Source organism: Populus alba, chromosome 1 (genome assembly GCF_005239225.2).
Source record: "Populus alba chromosome 1, ASM523922v2, whole genome shotgun sequence".
Lineage (NCBI taxonomy): Eukaryota > Viridiplantae > Streptophyta > Magnoliopsida > Malpighiales > Salicaceae > Populus > Populus alba.
Genome location: NC_133284.1, coordinates 16,220,110 through 16,239,897, shown reverse-complemented (window position 1 = coordinate 16,239,897; position 19,788 = coordinate 16,220,110). Strand labels below are relative to the sequence as shown.

The following is a 19,788-nucleotide window of genomic DNA, read 5'->3' as shown; positions in this document are numbered from 1 at the left end:
CTTAAACAACATACCTCATTTTCTTTTTATAAATACCTCTATATAAGTGTCAATCTAGTAAAAAAATCAATGACATGAAAATTATGAGTTAATAAGAGAAATTAATAAAAGAAAGTTATTAATAAAAATTAAAAATATATTTAAAATTATGATAAAAAAATATATTAAAAATAATTTTTTATATATTTTAAAAATAATTTTTGATATTTATATATTAAAAAAATTAAAAAATTATTTTACATAAAAAAATTTCAAAATTTAACATACCACGTTCCCCAACAAATTGTAGAATACTCTCTCATTTGAAACAATAAATAAAACTAAAAAATAAATATTATGGCATCAACCGCCGAGTAGTTTTTTTCTTTTAATTTTAATAATTACAATTGTAATTTGAAACATTGTGGTTAGTTTTAGAAATAAAAAGTAAAAAGATATTAAAAAGTGGCTTTACATATTTTCAACGGACTAATCATTGTAGTAGTTGAAAGAAACATTGAGCTGCTGGGGTGGACCCCCCAGGGTACCTGCCTTCCTCTTCTTTTTCCTTTTGTCCTGAATCTTTTAGGATATGTCTTCTCTCCTCTCTCTCTTCAACATCTAGAGACCAGAGAGCGACGACAAGTACAGAAAGAAAGAAAGAAAGAATGGGTCACGGAAGCTCTAAAGAATTGCCTGAAACTACTAATACCGAAGGAGCTTCGACTCCCTCCTCTCGAATTAAACATCCTCATCTCCGTCGCATATTCCGTCGCCTTCCTGTTTCACGAGGAAATGGAAGCTCCTCCGCCTCCACTCTCAAACTCATCTCCGCTGAGGATTTCACTGGAATTGCTCTTCTCACTCTGATTAGCGCTGATATGCAGCAATTCAAAGACAAGTGGCTCGCTTGTGTTTCTTTTGGAGAGCAGACTTTCCGTACCCATATTTCCGATCAGTTAACTTAACTACCAACACCCTCTTTCTCTCTTTCATGTTAGCTTGTTGCCTTTTCTTTTAATTGATTAATTCATTCTTTGCTTTGTTTGTTTTGCAGGACTGAAAAACCTGTTTGGAACTCGGTCACTACTCTCTATCTTTTTCTTTCTCTACAATTGAGAAATCAGCCATCTTGGATAATGCGGCGTCTTTGGTACGTAAACAAACACTGACCTGAGATTTTCTCATGCAGGAAAAGAAGCTTCTGTTGGAGAAAAATGGGCCTCGTCTTGCCAGGATTTCTGTTTTTGAGGTCTTCAATCACCTTACTCTCGACCAATCTATTGCATGCCCTTTAATTTTTCTAATACGAAGCCCTTCTCTTCCCCTTGCCTGCTTAGATTAAAGGCTTTTCATTTCTTAGGACCTGGTTGGACGTCACAAGTCACGACTAACAAAACGGACTCCATCCATCACTGGATCGTTGTCCGTGTGATTATACCATTTCTCTTTTGTTACAAGATTTACCTCCATGCCAATGAATAGAGTTTGATGGACATCCACGGGGCACCATTTAATACGAGTGTAATGTGTACCACAAAATATTTGTCCCTTGCAATTTTGGGCACAATCCATTATCAATTATGAAGTCTCTAACCTGACTCACTGTCTATTTAAATTTCTAGCAAGTTTTGAAATTCCATTACCTGTTCTTTCTGCAGAAATTATGTACAACACTTCAAATGTCTTAACTATTACCGTAATGGTTGCCTGTGCTCAATTGTGAGCACATTTTGGCTTCTTCTATGAATTTTTGTTTTCAAAATCTCATTTCATAGTGTGGGTTGCTTTTTTGCAACTGTTCCCTTATTTCAAATCATTCCTTTTCATTACTTTAGTTTATTTGCTATGGTAATATTATAATCATGTAATTTCTTGTATAATGATGCAGACCAATAGAATATCGAAGAACAACCTTGTTGGATATTGTGAGATTGATCTACTTGAACTTCTCACACAGGTAAACAACAGGATCATTGAATTACTGGTCGCTAACATATGTGTAATTTCTGGGCGTGTGATGTTGTTGAGTTTTACATTTATTGCAATTATAAAACCATTAGCATATATGCTAAAAGCATCTCTGTTTTTATCCTGCCAAGTGCTAGACAAAGAACATTTAGTAAATTGTTGGAGAGAATTCTAAGTTAAACTAAGTTACTAGTTGATAGCATTGCAAAAGGAAATTCCGTAGTTGTAAGTGATGAGAAAAGGGGAAAGTTTAGGAGTTGTATGGAAAACATCTATTATGCAATTAGTGCTTGATTGCAATGTATTTCATGAAAGGTATCCTTCATTTTCTCTCTCTCAAAATTCATTTGAGATTCCTTTCATTCTAAGAAATCAGCTATCCAGTGAATTCAAAAGTCAATAATTGCATGACACAGCTAAATGAACAAAATATACCATGCAATTGAAAGAAAAATCATGTTTCATTTACTTGTTATGACATTCAAAGTCCTTCACTAAATCACCAACTTAAAATATGTATATATAGCCAAGTAATAGGGGAAGCTTCTTCTACTAGTTTTAGGGATGGAACTCAAGTTCATAGAAGTTTTTTTTTTTGCTAACATAAACTTGAGATTCTAAGTTCTGTGTGGGGAAATTTCAATGTAGTTTATATACCAAGTGAAAAGCTGGGAAGATTTTATCACCGATGGTTTCATTACATTTTGCATCATAATCTGAGGGATGTTCCATGTTGTGCTACTCGATTCACTGGTCTCTTTCTGGTAGGCTTGCTGTAGCTTCTAGGATTGATAGACTTTTGTTCTGCATGATTGGGAGGATACCTTTCAGAACCTTGTTGAAGAGGTTCTTTTCATGCTCTATGTCTAATGTCTTTTCTGAGCACACCAACCAGAGACCACAATACAAAAATCTATGCTTGCTTACAAGGGGCTAGCGCACAATGACTTTCTTTGATAGGGGCAAGCTTCATCGACACAAGATTCTTGTGGTGGGGGTGGGTGGGGAATGTAACAACCTAGACTTTTAAAAGAAATGGGCTTTGAGTCCCTTGCCCTTTGAGATTCTGCGCTTCTAAAATCCTTCCTAGATTGTATAAATGAGTGAGTGGAATAAGTGTGCAATGAAGCATTGTGCTGGTTTTGTTTGATGAAGATGCATGTAAATTGTTTGATAAAAAAAGCTGAAGCATCAAGCCTGTCAAGGCGAAGTTAAAAGTTTGAAGTGTTTTAAGGAATCTGATAGCAGAAGGAAATTTTGGAGAAGATTGAATTTTTTTATTCTAGGGAGTTGAAGGATTTGTTTTGAGTATTATTTGTCAAGACCTGCTTTCATTTATGAATGAGTTTTAACTGAAGCACTTAGGTTAAGGAAACATTGCTAGTGGCAAGAGAAGGAAAGGTCTGGTGCTTAGAAGACAAGACTTGTCCTTGGTGGGTTTGATTGGGATCCTACTTTGCAAGAGAAAGCATGTTGGTCGAGGAGACCTTTTGGTCGAGTCTGCATGCCTTTGGACAAGTGGACGGGTGTGCGTCTTTTACTTTAGGGAGACACTTTACCCTTATCTATTTCTGCTCATTGCATTTTTTTTCTCCCCTTACAGTTCTCTGTATTTAAAATCCTAGTGGTGGTAGAAAATGAAAGATATTGTGATGAAGATTTTTCTAGTCAAGGAAGAGAAGAGAGCAGATCATTCTTGTATTCTTGTGCTCAAGCATGCAATTGTAAGAAAGCAACAAGCAAGAAAAGCTCTTTGTTTGTTGGGAGTTCTGTTGACCTAAATTATAAAGGGTCCTAGTTCTTACACATGTTGATCTTGAAGACATTGCCCTGGTGGGTAACTGGTTGTACTTGGAAGATCAATCGGCCAAAATAACCATGAGCGGCTACGATATTATAAGTTTCTTCTTCTTGACCAAATCTGTAACCTTCATTAGCGGATTCATTTTCTGTGGTTTCCCTGATCAAACTAGAGGTTACCAAAGAACCATGCATAGCACTGAATAGGGAGCTGCCAAATACACCAGCTACGCCTAACATGTGAAATGGGTGCATAAGGATGTTGTGCTCAGCCTGGAATACAATCATAAAGTTAAAAGTACCAGAGATTTCCTCTAAGATTCCAAAGCATTGTGGTACTGATCTTCTATCACCTGGACCCTGTCCTTTAAAATTCATATCATAGGTTTCCTCTCATTTGTTTCTTTCCCTTATATTCACTACAGAGTTGGTAACAACTCTAGGATTTGTTTCTTGGCAGACCTGTGTGATGCAAGTTGCCTTTCGTATTTGTTTTCCCTCATTAATATAATCTATATGATTATAATCATAATGCACATATTCCATAGATAGTTTCTGTATTATAATTGGAAGGGGGCATTGTCTATTGGAACTTATATTGTCTAGGAGCCAAGTTATTGCAATAAAATAAATAAATAAAAGAAAAAGAAAAAGGATCGTACACTTTTTGGTTCATTCATCTTCAAGTCAAGATAGATAAATTTGGACATTGGTAGGAAAATGGTATGATTTCTTGGAAGTCTTATGTTTCTCATGTTTCCTGGTCTCTGAATACAAAATGTTCTATATGATTTTAAAAATGATTTTCCCACAACCTGTTGCATCTTAACATATCCTTTTTAGTTTCCTTATGGTTTCCTTTCTTGTTGACATCATTCATATCATTGTATCTGGAGATGCTCATTTCATTTTGGCAAATCTAGGTTAACTTATGAGTTGCTGTCTTTCTTTTCCCTTGACATGAATTCTATTTTGTTGCAGGATTCAGATTCTGCCTCTGAAGTTTTTGAACTTTTTGACCCAGCAGCAACTGGTAAAGTTGTTGGCAGAATTTCTCTGTCATGTTCTGTTGAGGTGTGCAGTACACAACTTATCCTTCCATTGAGTAGTTGAGACTCGTGGATGCGTTGATCATCTTTAACATTACCTGAAATTATCGACAGGATCCAATTGAAACAGAGAAAATTTTTGCAAGACGCATCTTAGCCATTGTGGTATGTTGCATAATCCTGCATTCCTTTTCCATATTGCTAGACGTATGATTAGTTGTTAAAGTGGTGGTGCATGCCAAGTCTAGCTGGTGTTGTAAGATTTACAGGTGATTGGAAAGAAAGATTTTCCAGTGCCCATTCGCGTGCCCCTGTTTAGCTTCTATTTTTTATTTTTTTGAGTATTATGCAAACACACTTGGGTTTCTTGAGCTGGCTTGTGATTTACTTGTACTTGTGTTTTCCATAGAACCAGATGTTTAGCCATGGAATGAGGCAGCTCATATTTGAATGTTTGAAATGCATTACTTGTACCAGTCTATGCCAATGTCTCATGTACAATCCATGCTAACAAATCACCAGTATTTCCCTTACTTTACAACACTATTAGTATTGAATTTTTGTGACCATATGCTGTACGCAGGATTACAATGAAGATGGAAAGCTTTCTTTCTCTGAGTTCTCTGACTTAATTAAGGCTTTTGGCAATCAAGTGGCAGATAACAAGGTTTGATCATAAGCAGTTATGTTGTTTTTTAGCTCTTTGCATGCATTTCATATTTAATTTTGTTCTAAATTACGAACATGCTAGACATATGAGTTATTTGGAGACCTATATTTGGATTTGGGATGTGAATTTCAGAAATTTAAATTTTATGGGTATTATTAAACGACACCTTGACCTTTTTATTTGAAGTTTGGGATTCTAAAATTGATCAATTGACATTTTCTAATTCCATTTCTTTTTATAATTCAGAAAGCCATCCTAACCATTGAGTGCCTATACTATATGCTTAACTTTAAACATGGTTTTGTAGTATTCTTGACTTAGAATTATTTTGCCTGTTTACTAGAAAGAGGAGCTTTTTAAAGCTGCTGACAAGAATGGGGATGATGCTGTAAGCATGGATGAATTGGCTGAACTTCTTGCCATTCAACAAGAAAAGTAACAATCCTCAATATTTAATGGCAGTAAGCTTGAATTATGAATGTATTATATTCTGGTACCTATGTGCATAAAAGATGCTTCTTGTATAGCTTGCTGCAGGTTGCAATATCATCCCCCCCCCCTTCTTTTTTGGACCATCTCCTGTGAATCTGTTGTGCCTGTTTCTCTACCAATCCCTCCAAAACACCCAATAATAATAATAAAAAAAAAGACAGAAATGAGGAGTTGAGTTTGGCTGTGTACTTCAGCTTGCTTGCAAATATTTGCCATTTTATTCACAACTCTTCTCATCCCAATGTTTATTCCCCAATACTATATGTTGAGAAAGCTAGAAACATGAAGTTTTCTTGATACTGACCTTTCAAGTAAGATGCAAGTTACTTTCCTGGTACATCTCTTAATGCATTTCTTGTATTGCAGTGAACCTCTTATAAATTGCTGCCCTGTTTGTGGTGAGATTCTTGAAGTTTCTGATAAGCTAAATACCCTGGTCCATTTGAGTCTTTGTTTTGACGAGGGAACAGGAAATCAAGTTATGACAGGTGGATTTCTTACTGATAAACAGGCTTCTTATGGGTATGAACTTCCTCAATGTCAACTTTATGAATTGTCTCCTTCTGTGGTCTCTCCTATTTTGATGGTTACATTGCTTTATGTCTCGGTTGAGATGGGTGATTAAGTTTATATTTTGACAGGTGGATGTTTAAACTGAGTGAATGGGCTCATTTTTCATCATATGATGTTGGTTTGAACTCTGGTTCAAGTGCTTCACATATTCTGGTATCTTTTCCTCCATGCCATTTTTAAGAATGCTTAATGTTTCTTTCCAGCTTCTATAGTTTGGGGTTAGTTCACATCAGAGATTTGAATTTGGTGTTATATGACAGTCTTGTTTGTGTCTGCATTTCTAGTTAATTTATGTATGGTAGTAGTTTTCAGCTTCAAGATGCCAACACTTTGTTCAAGACTTCTGAGTACCAGCTCCCCTTTCAAGTCCAGTACCGCATTGCAAAATGTGTAAACCAATGAAACTTGTATATCCTAGTTCTTCTGAGTTGCCCCTTTTTATTTATCTTGGTTAATTCCAAACAATTTCTCTAGATTTTAAGTGTTGTTTTGTTGTCATCATTTACCTCTTACAAAGTTGAGAAATGTTCTTTGTATGGGGCATCATGAGGAAATCCATTGTCAACAACTTCTTGGAATCTTGTGGTTGAATAATACTAAGCAGGTGGATGGGTAGAAAGTTCTTTTCTTAAATAAATTCTATTTCTTTCTATAATTGTTCACAATTCATTCTGAACATAAATTAACAAAATACCTATGTTTTTCTTGAATGATTCTGCTGAAGATGCCACATTAAATTATTTTGTCCATGGGTGCGCGAAGTTTTATGCATTTGGACAGCTCTGAGTATTCCAGATGTCATTAAATTATATTTGGGATCTCATGAACATAAACTTTCAGTTAACAGCTTAATGCTTTAGGTATTTGATAGGAAGACAAAGAGGCTAGTGGAAGAGTTAATTGATAAAAAGATTGTTCTGTCAATGAGAGCAATTTATCAGTCAAAGATAGGACTTCGCCTTATGGACAAAGGTATGGGTTAAGTTTTGCAAATGAAAAACAATGTTCATTTTGAAAAGAAATTTGCTAGTTTATAGATTTGTTCATTTTTATTTTACCAGCCAGAGATAGGACTTCGCCTTATGGTCTCTCTCCTCTTTCCTGACAAATAGATTTGTTTATGTGATGGATTGTCAAATTTGCCCATCTTGGCTTCAGATTTTTCAGGTCTGCTAGGATGGACTTGAAGTTTAGGCTTGATTAATAGACGTTCTAAGTTTTAGATTGGTTATGAAATTTCATCCCAATCCTGCTCCAACATAAATTTCTCCCATTGCCTTTTTCTTTTATTGAAAGTTCCCTTCCATTTCAATCTCAGAATCTAGACGGTGTATGGTTCATGGAATCAGAGGGGAAAGTTAGCCAAGAATGTGAGGTTTCAAGAATTATTGTGTTTAGTTACTTCTTTTTTTCCCTTTTATAAAGGATAAGATGGTGATTTAGTTGAAATGCCTCTAGGATTTCCAATGAAGAAATGAACAAAAAAGTGATACTCTCCTAGGAATCCTCTATTGTTAAGCAAACACAAAATTTTATATTCTTTGGGATCTCTTTCTTAGGAGTGTAATTCCCTGGAGGAGAAATTAGCATCCATGAAACAAATGCCAACCAGTTTACAAGCCTGTTTTTTTTTTTTTTTTTATCCTCTCGTTATGGAAATTCAGGTCTCTATATTTATGCTGTTTTGATAGAAACCATCATTGCTGCAAACACACTCTATTTCTTTTGAAAACTTAACGTATTTCAAAAAAGTAAAGAAATGTTGGGTTAGTGTTGGAAGTTTTTAGTGGACAATACACTGTTGAAAAATCATGCTAGCACATGTGCCTGTGTTGATATAAAAATTGATGAGATCATGGCAACTATAAAATAAACATGAAGATCAACCCATTTTGTCTCTTTTTTTTATGGATTATATGGATGACTTTGCTTATAATTTTTTAATCTTCTTTGAAGAATTTGTCTTCTTGTGGGCTTACTAGACCAATAATAAACTGAAAGAGGGTTAAAGGAAACATATGAAACCTAAATGATGGTTGTGGAAGTTCCATCCTCTTGAAAGTGTATCTAATTGCATATCAAGTTTTTTCTCAGCTCTATTTTTCATTTTTGGTCCTCATTACATAATTCTTTCCGTTTCTTCTATGCTATTAAGTTATGTGTGGTTTTATTTTCCCTCGTATTATTACTTCCTAAGCAGTAATACTTGATATGTATACAAAATTATCCTCTTTTATTTTTCAAGTATCTTCTCCATATTCCTAGCCTGGGCAATACTTTTTACTTCTTCCCTTTCCCTTTATCATACAAACTCCCTATGAAGTATTGCAAGATTTCATTGTATGATCATCTGGCACAGTTGCATTTCTACATTATCTCATTGTTGAAATTTTGAATTCTACATAAATGGCACAAAAAACTGCATCTTGATATGTATACAAAATTATCCTTTCTTTTTTTCACCTATCTTCTCCATATTCCCAGCCTGGGCAATACTTTTTACTTCTTCCCTTTCCCTTCTTTTCTTCTCTCTCTCTCTCTCTCTCAAAAAAGCTAATTCTCACTCGTGGTGTGTGGAGGGAGGGATATCATACAAACTCCCTATGAAGTATTGCAAGATTTCATTGTATGATCATCTGGCACAGTTGCATTTCTACATTATCTCATAGTTGAAATTTTGAATTCTACATAAATGGCACAAAAAACTGCATCTTGAGATTTAGTGGTAAAATAGGTTTCTCTTCTTGTGTACTTGCATGCACCCTCTTGCCTTTTATTCTATTGATATCAGAAAGTCACATGGTCCTCATCAGTGATCAAGGAAAGTGCGAATTTCTACTGCCATTCCTTGCTTGAGTAATTCTTGAAACAACAATGGTAAAATAAATATTTGAAAGCATATATAAATGTCTTGAAGGGCATGCAATCACCTCCAAATGCATCTAAGCTCAGGTCCAACTATTTGTCTTGGTTGGATCCTCCTTTTCAGTCTTCTGATCTTCGCCATCTACCTCACTATTCTAATTGGATAGCATTGCTGATGGTTCTATGCATCTTAACATCATACAATAGTTATTGGAATTATTATTATGAAGATACTGCTTTTATTCTTATAGAGCTGCACTATTTGGTTGGCTAATTTGGATGCAGGAGCAAAGGAAATCCTGCTCAGCATCTCGGAGAAGCAGGGAAGGGAAATGAACACTACAGAATCTGCTAGAGACATTCCAACGTTTGTTGAATTTTTCAAGGTATGATCGTCTTGCTTGATGAACAAAGAATCCTTTAAATGTTTTCATCTCATGATTATCGAGCCGAAGACTGAAAGGACTTTTGAAGTTCATCTAGCCTTTGCTGATTATGTCATTGATTACTGTGGGCTCACTTTTGAGTCTCCCCAGAATATATATCCTGTTTAAAATTTATTACAAAGAATTATGTTGCCAAGATATCCATGAGGTAGTTTTCTTTTCTTGTGTAGTGATTTTTTCCCCCATCTGGTGTCATTAAAAAAAAAAGTTCATTGCACTTGTAAGACTTATTGATTGTTATAAGGAAATAAAAATCTCACGTCAAGAAAAAATAGCATTGGTTTCTTTAGGGACTAAGGCATTATGGAACATTTTGTACTTTGATTATCTAGTTTTAATACCAAAACCAAGTGAACAAAGTGGTGGTCTCATTATCAAATGAGAATTATGTATGTTTGATGTTAGGAAAGGAGGACCACTTTATTAGCTTTGTCAGGTGGTCAAACTCAAATACCTATACCAATACATATAATTTTAACCTATGGAGCACATCTCGGAGGAAAAGGAGAAAAGAAGCACAAAACTAGACCCCCATCCTATAATTAATAGACTCGGACAAAACATTTATGGAATACAAAGCTGGAGATATCGAAAACATATAAAGCAAACAGCAAGAACTCATGTATAATTGTGAGCAAACCTGATCACTAAGGAGTGCTGCAGAAACTATGCCATCTATTAATACTTGCAGAACCTCAGAAATCCTTTAACAAAATCAGCTGCAAGTTATAATTTTCTGTGTAATTGAAACTGCTCCAATGAAGATAGTAGTGGTGGAAAACCCATGCCCGCTTAACTCTGCAACGCTTCCCCTGGACCATCCTCACCAATCTCCTTTCTCTGTGAGGATTAAAATTTCTGGACCACTAGTTGATCACATGAACAATCTTCTTTTCTTGAAGTTAAAAGAATACTGGAATCGGAAGTCTCTCAGATTATAAAGATGATGGTCTGGCAAAGTCTAAGATGGCAATTTAAAGCCAAATTTCTTCTGAAATGGAGACTAGCAAATGTTAATATGAGAAAGAGGATCACTGTATCCTATAAAGATGTGCTCACATGTCTCAATTGAGTTCAGAGATATGTATCTATAATTTGAAACAAAAGCTAGTCTTGTAATCCCCCCAGCTGTCCTCCAATAATCACGTAATATGTGGTTTGTCACTTCCACCAGTGCATGAGAAACTAGCTGTTAGAAGCAAAATGTATTTCACGGGTGAATGACTCTTTGTTGTGGTGCATCCTTTTATCTACTTGCAAGGGCATACATAACAGAATGGTTTGAATTGCCTTCACCTTTCGACTAGGCTTTCATTATATAGGAAAAGTTGTGTTGTACATGGCCATTACAAAGAGGGAATCTAGGAATTTAAATAAGTTTCCTCTTTTCTATCAATCATTTATATTCTTATTCCAGCATACAGCTGTAACAGCTGTGACTTTCCTATTTCCTATTCAATCATTTATATTCCTATTCAAGCATACAGCTGTAACAGCTGTATGCTTTCCTATTTCCTATTCAAGCATACAGCTGTAATAGCTGTATGCTTTGACTTAAGTCTTTCTATTGACATCCCCCCTCAAATTGATGCGGGCTGGTCCATAAGCAGCAATTTGGTAGCAAGAAAATGATGACGTTGTCGGGTGAGAGTCTTGGTAAAAACATCAGCCACCTGAAGATGGCTGGACACATGTGGAAGTGAGATAGTCTTTGTCGCATATGCGTCCCGAATGAAGTGGCAATCCACCTCAATATGCTTTGTGCGCTCATGGAAGATAGGATTGGCGGTAAGATGAATAGCACTGGTATTATCAGCAAAAAGAGGAGTAGGAGTGCGCTGCTGAAAACCCAGTTCAGCAAGGAGCCCGTGGAGCCAGATGATTTCGGAACAAGCTTGGGACATAGCCCGGTATTCAGACTCAGTAGAAGACTTGGAAACACGATCTTGTTTCTTGCTCTTCCAGGAAATAAGTGCAGGACCAAGAAACATACACCAACCAGTAATGGAACGGCGAGTGTCGGAACACCCAGCATAATCAGCATCACTATAAGCAATAAGATCAAGGGAAGTACCAGCAGGATAGCAAAGGCCACGTCGAATTGTGCCATGAATATAACGAATGATGCGGCGAACAGCAGCCATATGGAGATGCCTTGGAGAAGCCATAAACTGACTAACCTGCTGTACGACAAAAGAAATATCAGGTCTAGTGTGTGTAAGATAGAGTAAGCTGCCCACGAGTGTACGATATGCAGCTGGGTCTGATAATAAATCACCCTCATCTTTGCGTAGCTTGAGATTAATTTCCATTGGAGTATCAAGGGGTGGCAAATGCTGGAGACCAGCAGCTGCCACCAAGTCATGGCATACTTGTGTTGGGATAAAAAAATGCCATGGGAACCAGCATGAATCTCTAGACCAAGAAAATATGTGAGAGGACCTAGATCCTTCATGTGAAAGGATTTCTGCAGATGCTGCTTGAGTTGATCAATCAGAGCGAAATCAGTACCTGGTTATGACTATATCATCAACATACACCAATAGAAACACAACTCCATTTGCAGTCTTACGTAGAAACAAAGAGGCATCATATTTACTTTTGAGGAAATCAAATTGAAGAAGGACAGAAGTAAATCTCTCATACCAAGCACGAGGAGCCTGTTTGAGACCATACAAGGAGCGGCGTAACTTACACACAGCAGAGGTAGGAATGGAAAATAAGCCAGCTGGTGGTCGCATATATATATCTTCAGTGAGATCACCATGAAGAAAGGCATTCTTCACATCCAATTGGTGCAAACACCAAATGTTGGGATGCTGCGATGGCCAGAATTGTTCGAAATAGTACCATTTTAGCCACTGGAGCAAAGGTCTCCTCATAATGTTCTCCATATTTTTGATGGTTTCCAAGAGCCACCAATCGTGCTTTATATCTGTCCAAGCTGCCATCAGCCTTGATTTTTAACAGAATAGACCCATCGACACCCAAGAGGAGTCACACCAGAAGGACAATCAACAATATCCCAAGTCTGATTAGCTTCTAGAGCATTTAACTCTTCCTGCATAGCCTGCTGCCAGCATGGTTCTGTAGCTGCCTGTGAATAACCAGTAGGGATAGAAATAGAGGATAAAGTGACAGAGAGAGCAGCAGTAGAATGATGTGCCACAGATGAGGTAAATCCATACTTAGCAGGTGGTACAGATATTCTAGAGGAGCGGCGTAAAGGAGCCAAAACAGGTACCTCAGAAGCCACAGAAGGCTGTAAAGGAGGAGCAGATGACAAGACAGAAGCTGAAGGGGGCAGCACAGGAAGTCTTCTTTTGTACACCAAATGTGGCTGGAACCTGTCAACTGGAACACTTTGCAAAGGAGAAGAGTCATCAAAAGAGGGTAAAGAGGCAAGAGAAGTGGCTGAGGATGAAGACAAAGGAAAGAAACATTGATTTTCAAAGAAAATAACATTTCTGGAAACATGAACGCGATTAGTGTGTGGATCAAAACATAGATAACCCTTTTGAGTAATACTATATCCAAGAAAGGCACACCTAATTGACTGAGCAGAAAGTTTATTTCTATGAGGTGGAGGAAGATGCATGAAGCATACACACCCAAAGGTGTGAAGATTGTTGTATATAGGATGGCAATGATGAAGCCGAAAATATGGAGACTCTAGACCTAAGACTTGTGAAGGAAGTCTATTGATTAGATAAGTTGCTGTAATGAGTGCTTCTACCCAAAACTTTGGAGGAACAAAAGATTCAATGAGCAAGGTACGAACCATATCCAAAAGATGGCGATTCTTGCGTTCTGCTACTCCATTTTGTTGAGGAGTATAGGAACATGATCGTTGAGAAATGATACCATTAGATTGCAAGAATGATTGGAAAGCATGAGACATATATTCCCCTCCCGAATCTGATCTAAGTGTCTTAACAGTGGCAGAAAAATTGAGTGTTAACCAATGCCAAGAATAGTTTGAACATAGAGAAAAACTTCTGATTTGTTCCGCAAGAAATAAACCCATGTATAGCGGCTGTAGTCATCAATAAAAGTGACAAAATATCTGTAATTTGCATGAGAAATGACAGGACTAATCCCCCAGACATCACTATGAATTATCTCAAAAGGGTTTGTGGCTCTACTGCCAGCAGAAGGAAAGGGTAAAATTTTACTTTTGCCAAGTTTACAAGTAGCACAATCAAGGAACACAGTTGAAGCTGAATGTTCTTTATTACTTATTAACCCAGATTTCAACAAATGAGAGAGGATTCTAGGATTTGGATGACCTAGACGTTTATGCCAAACTTCATTGGACACTGTAGGTGCAGTACAAAAGAAAGCTAAAACAGAGGAAGGAAGCAAAGTGCGTGGAATAGGAAGTTGGAGAGAAAATAAACGTCCGTGCTTAGGCCCCTTCGCTATCAACTGTCCTGACATCTGATCCTGTACAATACAACCACGATTAGAGAAGTTTACATCACAGTTATTGTCCACAAGTTGACCTACAGAAGCTAAGTTTATAGCAAGCTTGGGTGAGACATAAACATCCTTTAAAAAGGGAGGTACATCACCAACAGCTATGATGGGAAGAGTACTACCATTGGCTGTTTGAATATGTGAGGATCCACAATATTTGCGGATATTACTTAACCCATGCAAAGAGTTTTTCATATGATTGGAAGCACCTGAGTCTAAGATCCAAGTAAGGGCTGAAGAACCAGTACCTTGAAGGCCAAGTGTGGAGAAAGCACTCACAATCATTTCTTGCACCATCTCTCGGGTGAGTAAATTTGCTGGAGGCTGAGTCTGTGAAAAAGAGGAACCAGCAGCAGTAACAGCAGCGTGATAAGCTTTGTTGGGGCGTGGAGGAGGACGAATAGGACACTCCTTAATGATGTGGCCTAGCTGCTTGCAGTAGTTGCAAATTTTATGAGGACAATGGGGAGCAATATGTCCATACTTCTTACAACTATAGCATTGTGTCTTGCTCATATCGCGACTCTTCCCCTTGCTGGAAGCAAAAGCAGCATAAGCAACTGAGACACTGGCAGAGGCAACTCTTGCTTGCTCCATAATGGTTTGAGTATGGAGACGCTGCTCTTCACGCAATAGTTCTCCAAAGCAAGCATCCAAGGATGGAACAGGATCACGATTGACTAGAGAGGCACGAACGGGTTCATATTCTGGTCGCAATTTCATCAGAAATTGGTCTCGTTGGCTGATTTTATGGACTTGTTGCACTGCCAGCACACCTTCTGCAGAAACCTTGGCTGTAACAAGATCAGAATAATCACTCCATAAAGCCAGAAAACCACAATAATAATCTTGAATAGAAAGATCTCCTTGGGTATAGTTGGCAATAGCCAACTCAAGCTGAAAACGCCTAGCATTGTTGTCTTGGTTATAAACTTGAGTGAGATGATCCCACATAGCCTTTGCAGATCTATAAGGACGCAAAGAAAGGATCAGATGTGGCTCCATAGAACTGAGAATCCAGGACATTATTTGTGCATCTTTGGCAGCCCATGCTGCCTTAGCAACCACAGATCCTTCAGCAACCATGTCTTTGTCACTGCCATCTATATGGCCCCATAACTCCTTTCCCTTGAGAAAAATCTCTAACTGGAATGTCCAGGCAGCATAATTTTTGCCAGTAAATCTGACACAAACATTATCTGACTTCTCCATAAAGCTATGACTAAGAAAGAACAAAAAAATCTTAAGAATTCTGTGAGAAAACACCAAGCTCTGATACCATAACAGAATGGTTTGAATTGCCTTCACCTTTCGACTAGGCTTTCATTATATAGGAAAAGTTGTGTTGTACATGGCCATTACAAAGAGGGAATCTAGGAATTTAAATAAGTTTCCTCTTTTCTATCAATCATTTATATTCTTATTCCAGCATACAGCTGTAACAGCTGTGACTTTCCTATTTCCTATTCAATCATTTATATTCCTATTCAAGCATACAGCTGTAACAGCTGTATGCTTTCCTATTTCCTATTCAAGCATACAGCTGTAATAGCTGTATGCTTTGACTTAAGTCTTTCTATTGACAATACAAACAGTGATTGGAACTTGCTTTGACTGCTTGACATGATTGCATTTTTCTGTGTTTCTGGATAAAAACTGCTATGACTTAATGCAATAGAAGTGCAAGTATAGTAGAAATAATCAATATGTTATTTGTTGCTGTGAGATCTTCATAATTAGACTAATTTACCAATGAATTAAATGCCATAACTGAAACATGAATGAGCCTTGATTCCCTGAAATTTCACAAGTCCTTTGCATTAAGTTGTATCTCCATGTTTTGGTTTTCTTCATGCTCTTGTGTTTAAACTTACCTACCAAGTAAAACACATAGTGCAGCATTTGTTACTATCAAAAGCAAACCCGGTTATGAAACCTTGGCTTCTGGCTCTTATTTCTTAGAATATGGGCATCTACATGCTAATGCTATCTCACTTCTTGTATATGATAAACTATGGTGTTGTAGGATCAAATAAATTTGGCTGAAGTGAAGTACCCTTTGGAGCATTTTAAGGTAAGCATATACTGATTTTATGAGATAAAATAAAACTGTGGCACCAGATTTCTGAATATTACTGCAAATCTTACATTGTGTATCTTTAATGATTCATAATTACATACAGTTTGGATTTTTTCCATTTGCAGACATTCAATGAGTTCTTCATAAGAGAATTAAAGCCTGGCACAAGACCAATTGCTTCCATGGAACGTGATGATGTTGCCATATGTGCAGCCGATTGCCGTCTTATGGCTTTTAAGTTGGTAGAAGATGGTCAAAGATTTTGGATCAAGGTATTTCTACTGCCTGCTTTTAAATGCTTCAGTTCTGTCACTCTCAATACCCCTCCTCCCCTGATCAAAACATCATGCTTGTGTCAGTGAGTATGTGTTCCAGTGGAATAAGTATGAGTAGAATAGATAACTTATTTTTGGTGAATAGAGGAAGTCATGTTGAAAATGTGTGTATTTTTTTATTTAAATATTTTCTGTTATTTACTATTGATTATTATTGGATTTTGCTTGTTTAATAATAGTTAATTGCTGGTATCTCTTTTGTAATTTTTAGGGCCGCAAATTTTCTGTACAAGGGCTTTTAGGAAAGGAAACATATTCAAGTGCTTTCGCTGATGGTACTTTGGTGATATTTCGTTTGGCACCACAGGTACTTCATACAACACCCCTTTAGTAATTTGCAATTTAAGTTTTGGAAAAGTAAGCGATTCAAGTGCCTGATTGGTCCAATGATACTACTCTGGAGGTGGCATTGTTTCAGTCATTGAAGCAGAGAAGTAGAAAATATAAATAAGAAGGGACAGTTTAAGGAGAGGCCTTACTTTATTCCTAGTTTGATTGTTGCCAGGGATAAGGAGAGAAATGTGACAATTTCGCAATAGCAGGTTTATTTATCTGCTTATTCAACCAACCAAACTCCCGCTCACCCACACTCATAGGAGACCATAGAAGGTATTTGGAAATTCATCCATGAAAAAGAAAAATTATTGTTGACAGAACAATGGACCAGCAGAGGGAGAAATTTGTTGCCATTTAGGAAACTATTAGACCCTTCTGCTTCTATTCTCTTCTACTGACTTCTCTCATTCCAACAACACTTGAACTTCCTGAAACCGTGTAATCTGATTTCTTCATATATTTTTTTTCCCAATTGCTGCAGGATTATCACCGTTTTCATTCTCCAGTTTCTGGAACCATTGAGAAATTTGTAAAGATACCTGGGTGTTTATATACGGTATGTATAAAACCTAAGAACTTGTTTTGTTAGTTTTCGTGGTCGTTTCTTTTATATGTTATCAAGTTGCCTCTGATATGTATCTCATTCTGTTTTCCAGGTTAATCCTATCGCTGTCAACAGCAAGTACTGTAATGTTTTCACTGAGAATAAGAGAGAAGTATCAATTATTTCTACTGCACATTTCGGAAAGGTACAATCATCTGACTTTACGAAGTTGAACTTACCTCTTTTCATATAGACAAGTTCTTTTTAGAAAATCAAAAAACCAAGTTTTGCTAACTGTTCACAGATCCAATGACTCTTTTCTTGAGGACATCATAGAAATTCTGGAACATTGATTTTGTTGCTCTTTAGTTTGAACTTGAAAGGCATGGATGTAAACTTCATGAGTTTTTTTCTCTATATTCATTTAACAATTCAGACTGAATGATATTTACTGGAAGATTATTGAATCTATTCTTGTCATTTCTTTGTGTATGTGCTTGGTTTTAGGGGTGAGGTTGAGTATCTATAATTTGCAATTTCAGATATCTCGTGTTCTTTGCATTCTGCTATACAGAAGATGCCTTTTGTTATGCTTGTTTCAAACTTCTATCTGCCGTAACTTTATGTCAAGCTGTCCTAGAGTAAACAAGCAGAGCTGTCTTTGCATTCCTAGGATGGATTAACTGACTTGTTTAGTTTCAACTAGCAGTTATTGAACATTAAGAGATCTTTTTTTTTTTGGCATTTTGGCCGCAGGTGGCATTTGTTGCAATAGGAGCAACCATGGTTGGCAGCATCACCTTCTCGAAGAAGGCAGGTGACCATGTCAAGAAAGGAGACGAGGTGAGCAATCTCTATTACTATGTTTTACATATTGTTTTTCTCTAAATATACAAGATGGTGGCTTTTTTAATTGGTATCTTGTACTGATTTTACAGTATGGATATTTCTCATTTGGTGGAAGCACAGTGATTTGCGTCTTTGAAAAGGTTGGTACTATGTAGAACTGCGTTTCTGATACTGCCTATTTCAATCAAAATGTCTGTATTTTCTCCTCTCTAGTATATCTGGTACGCCATGATTTCTCAACTTCAATGTCAAATATTGTCATTCGTTGACAATCTCCAAATTTCATGTGCTTTGCCTATTGCGGTAGGAATTAGGATGTTTCCCAAATATTCTGGAAGTTTCTTTTGGTTAAGAAGCTCAGCTTTCCACATTCAAACTCTAACCAAAGCATCGCTAGCACAATGTGTGATTCGTATCCAAATGTATGACCCACGACTAATCTCGGGGTTATTTTGCAGGATGCAATTGAAATAGATGAAGACCTCCTAGCAAACAGTGCCAGGTCACTTGAGACCTTAGTTTCTGTTGGAATGAAGTTGGGTGTTGCAACTAAGAAACAGGCTACAGTTAATCTGCCAAACTTCGATAACTGGGTGTTAGAAGAATGACAGAGCTTGTGTTTACTTAAGGAAAATGATTACTGGATATATTTGTGTTCAAATTAAGTGGAGTTTTCGTACTTTGTTAAAACTTTGTTGTAATTTAGTCTCTAGCATGTGTTTAACATAAAATATAAATATGATTTAAATAAATTTTAGTTTTAGAAAAATTGGTTTCAGTAGATTTTTTGTTAGCATGATTTGGCGAAACTTAAAATCTTCTAAAAAAATACTATTCTATATTGGAAAGATATAAAACTCACAATGTTTACACAAATTGAGTTTGAAAAACATTCAAGACTTGAACAAATTTGGGTTTGTTGTAGAGTTAAAGATTGGGTTTGAAAAACTTCATAGATTTTACACGGGAGAAGATTTAAACAAATTGGGTTTTGAGTTTAAACCTGTGCTTGTGCTGGTTTGGATTGGGTGTGGATCTGTGTTTGGGATCTTAAAAGATTAATTTTATTTATTTAAATTTGGATTTGGATTTGTTCCATTTAAATATTTTGTCTAACCTCTTAAATGAAAATTTGATTAGTTTTTCTGTATTTTTCAATAGAACCTAATCAAGGGTTTTTTTTTTTTTTTTTTTTTTCAATTTAAAGATATTTGTTTTAAGATCTAGGTTTTCTTGTGGATTTTGGGTGGTTGGTGAATTAAAAGTTGATAATAATATGAAATTTAATTATGATTGATACCGTAATTAATTTCTAAACTT

The 19,788-nt window shown here is 36.5% G+C and overlaps 1 protein-coding gene across 1 annotated transcript; it reads left to right on the top strand.

Annotated features, from left to right (window-relative positions):
- Positions 1-575: 575 nt before the first annotated feature.
- LOC118034920 (phosphatidylserine decarboxylase proenzyme 2) lies at positions 576-19,237 on the top strand. The gene is made up of 20 exons (XM_035040363.2): positions 576-937; positions 1,037-1,061; positions 1,172-1,231; positions 1,871-1,939; positions 4,732-4,824; positions 4,914-4,964; positions 5,383-5,466; positions 5,813-5,904; positions 6,328-6,483; positions 6,603-6,687; positions 7,395-7,506; positions 9,685-9,785; positions 16,351-16,398; positions 16,530-16,676; positions 16,951-17,046; positions 17,557-17,631; positions 17,732-17,824; positions 18,376-18,462; positions 18,558-18,608; positions 18,927-19,237. The coding sequence occupies exons 1-20, from the start codon at positions 648-650 to the stop codon at positions 19,074-19,076; spliced, it is 1,965 nt and encodes a 654-aa protein (XP_034896254.1). The 5' UTR covers positions 576-647; the 3' UTR covers positions 19,077-19,237.
- The last annotated feature ends 551 nt before the right edge of the window (positions 19,238-19,788 follow it).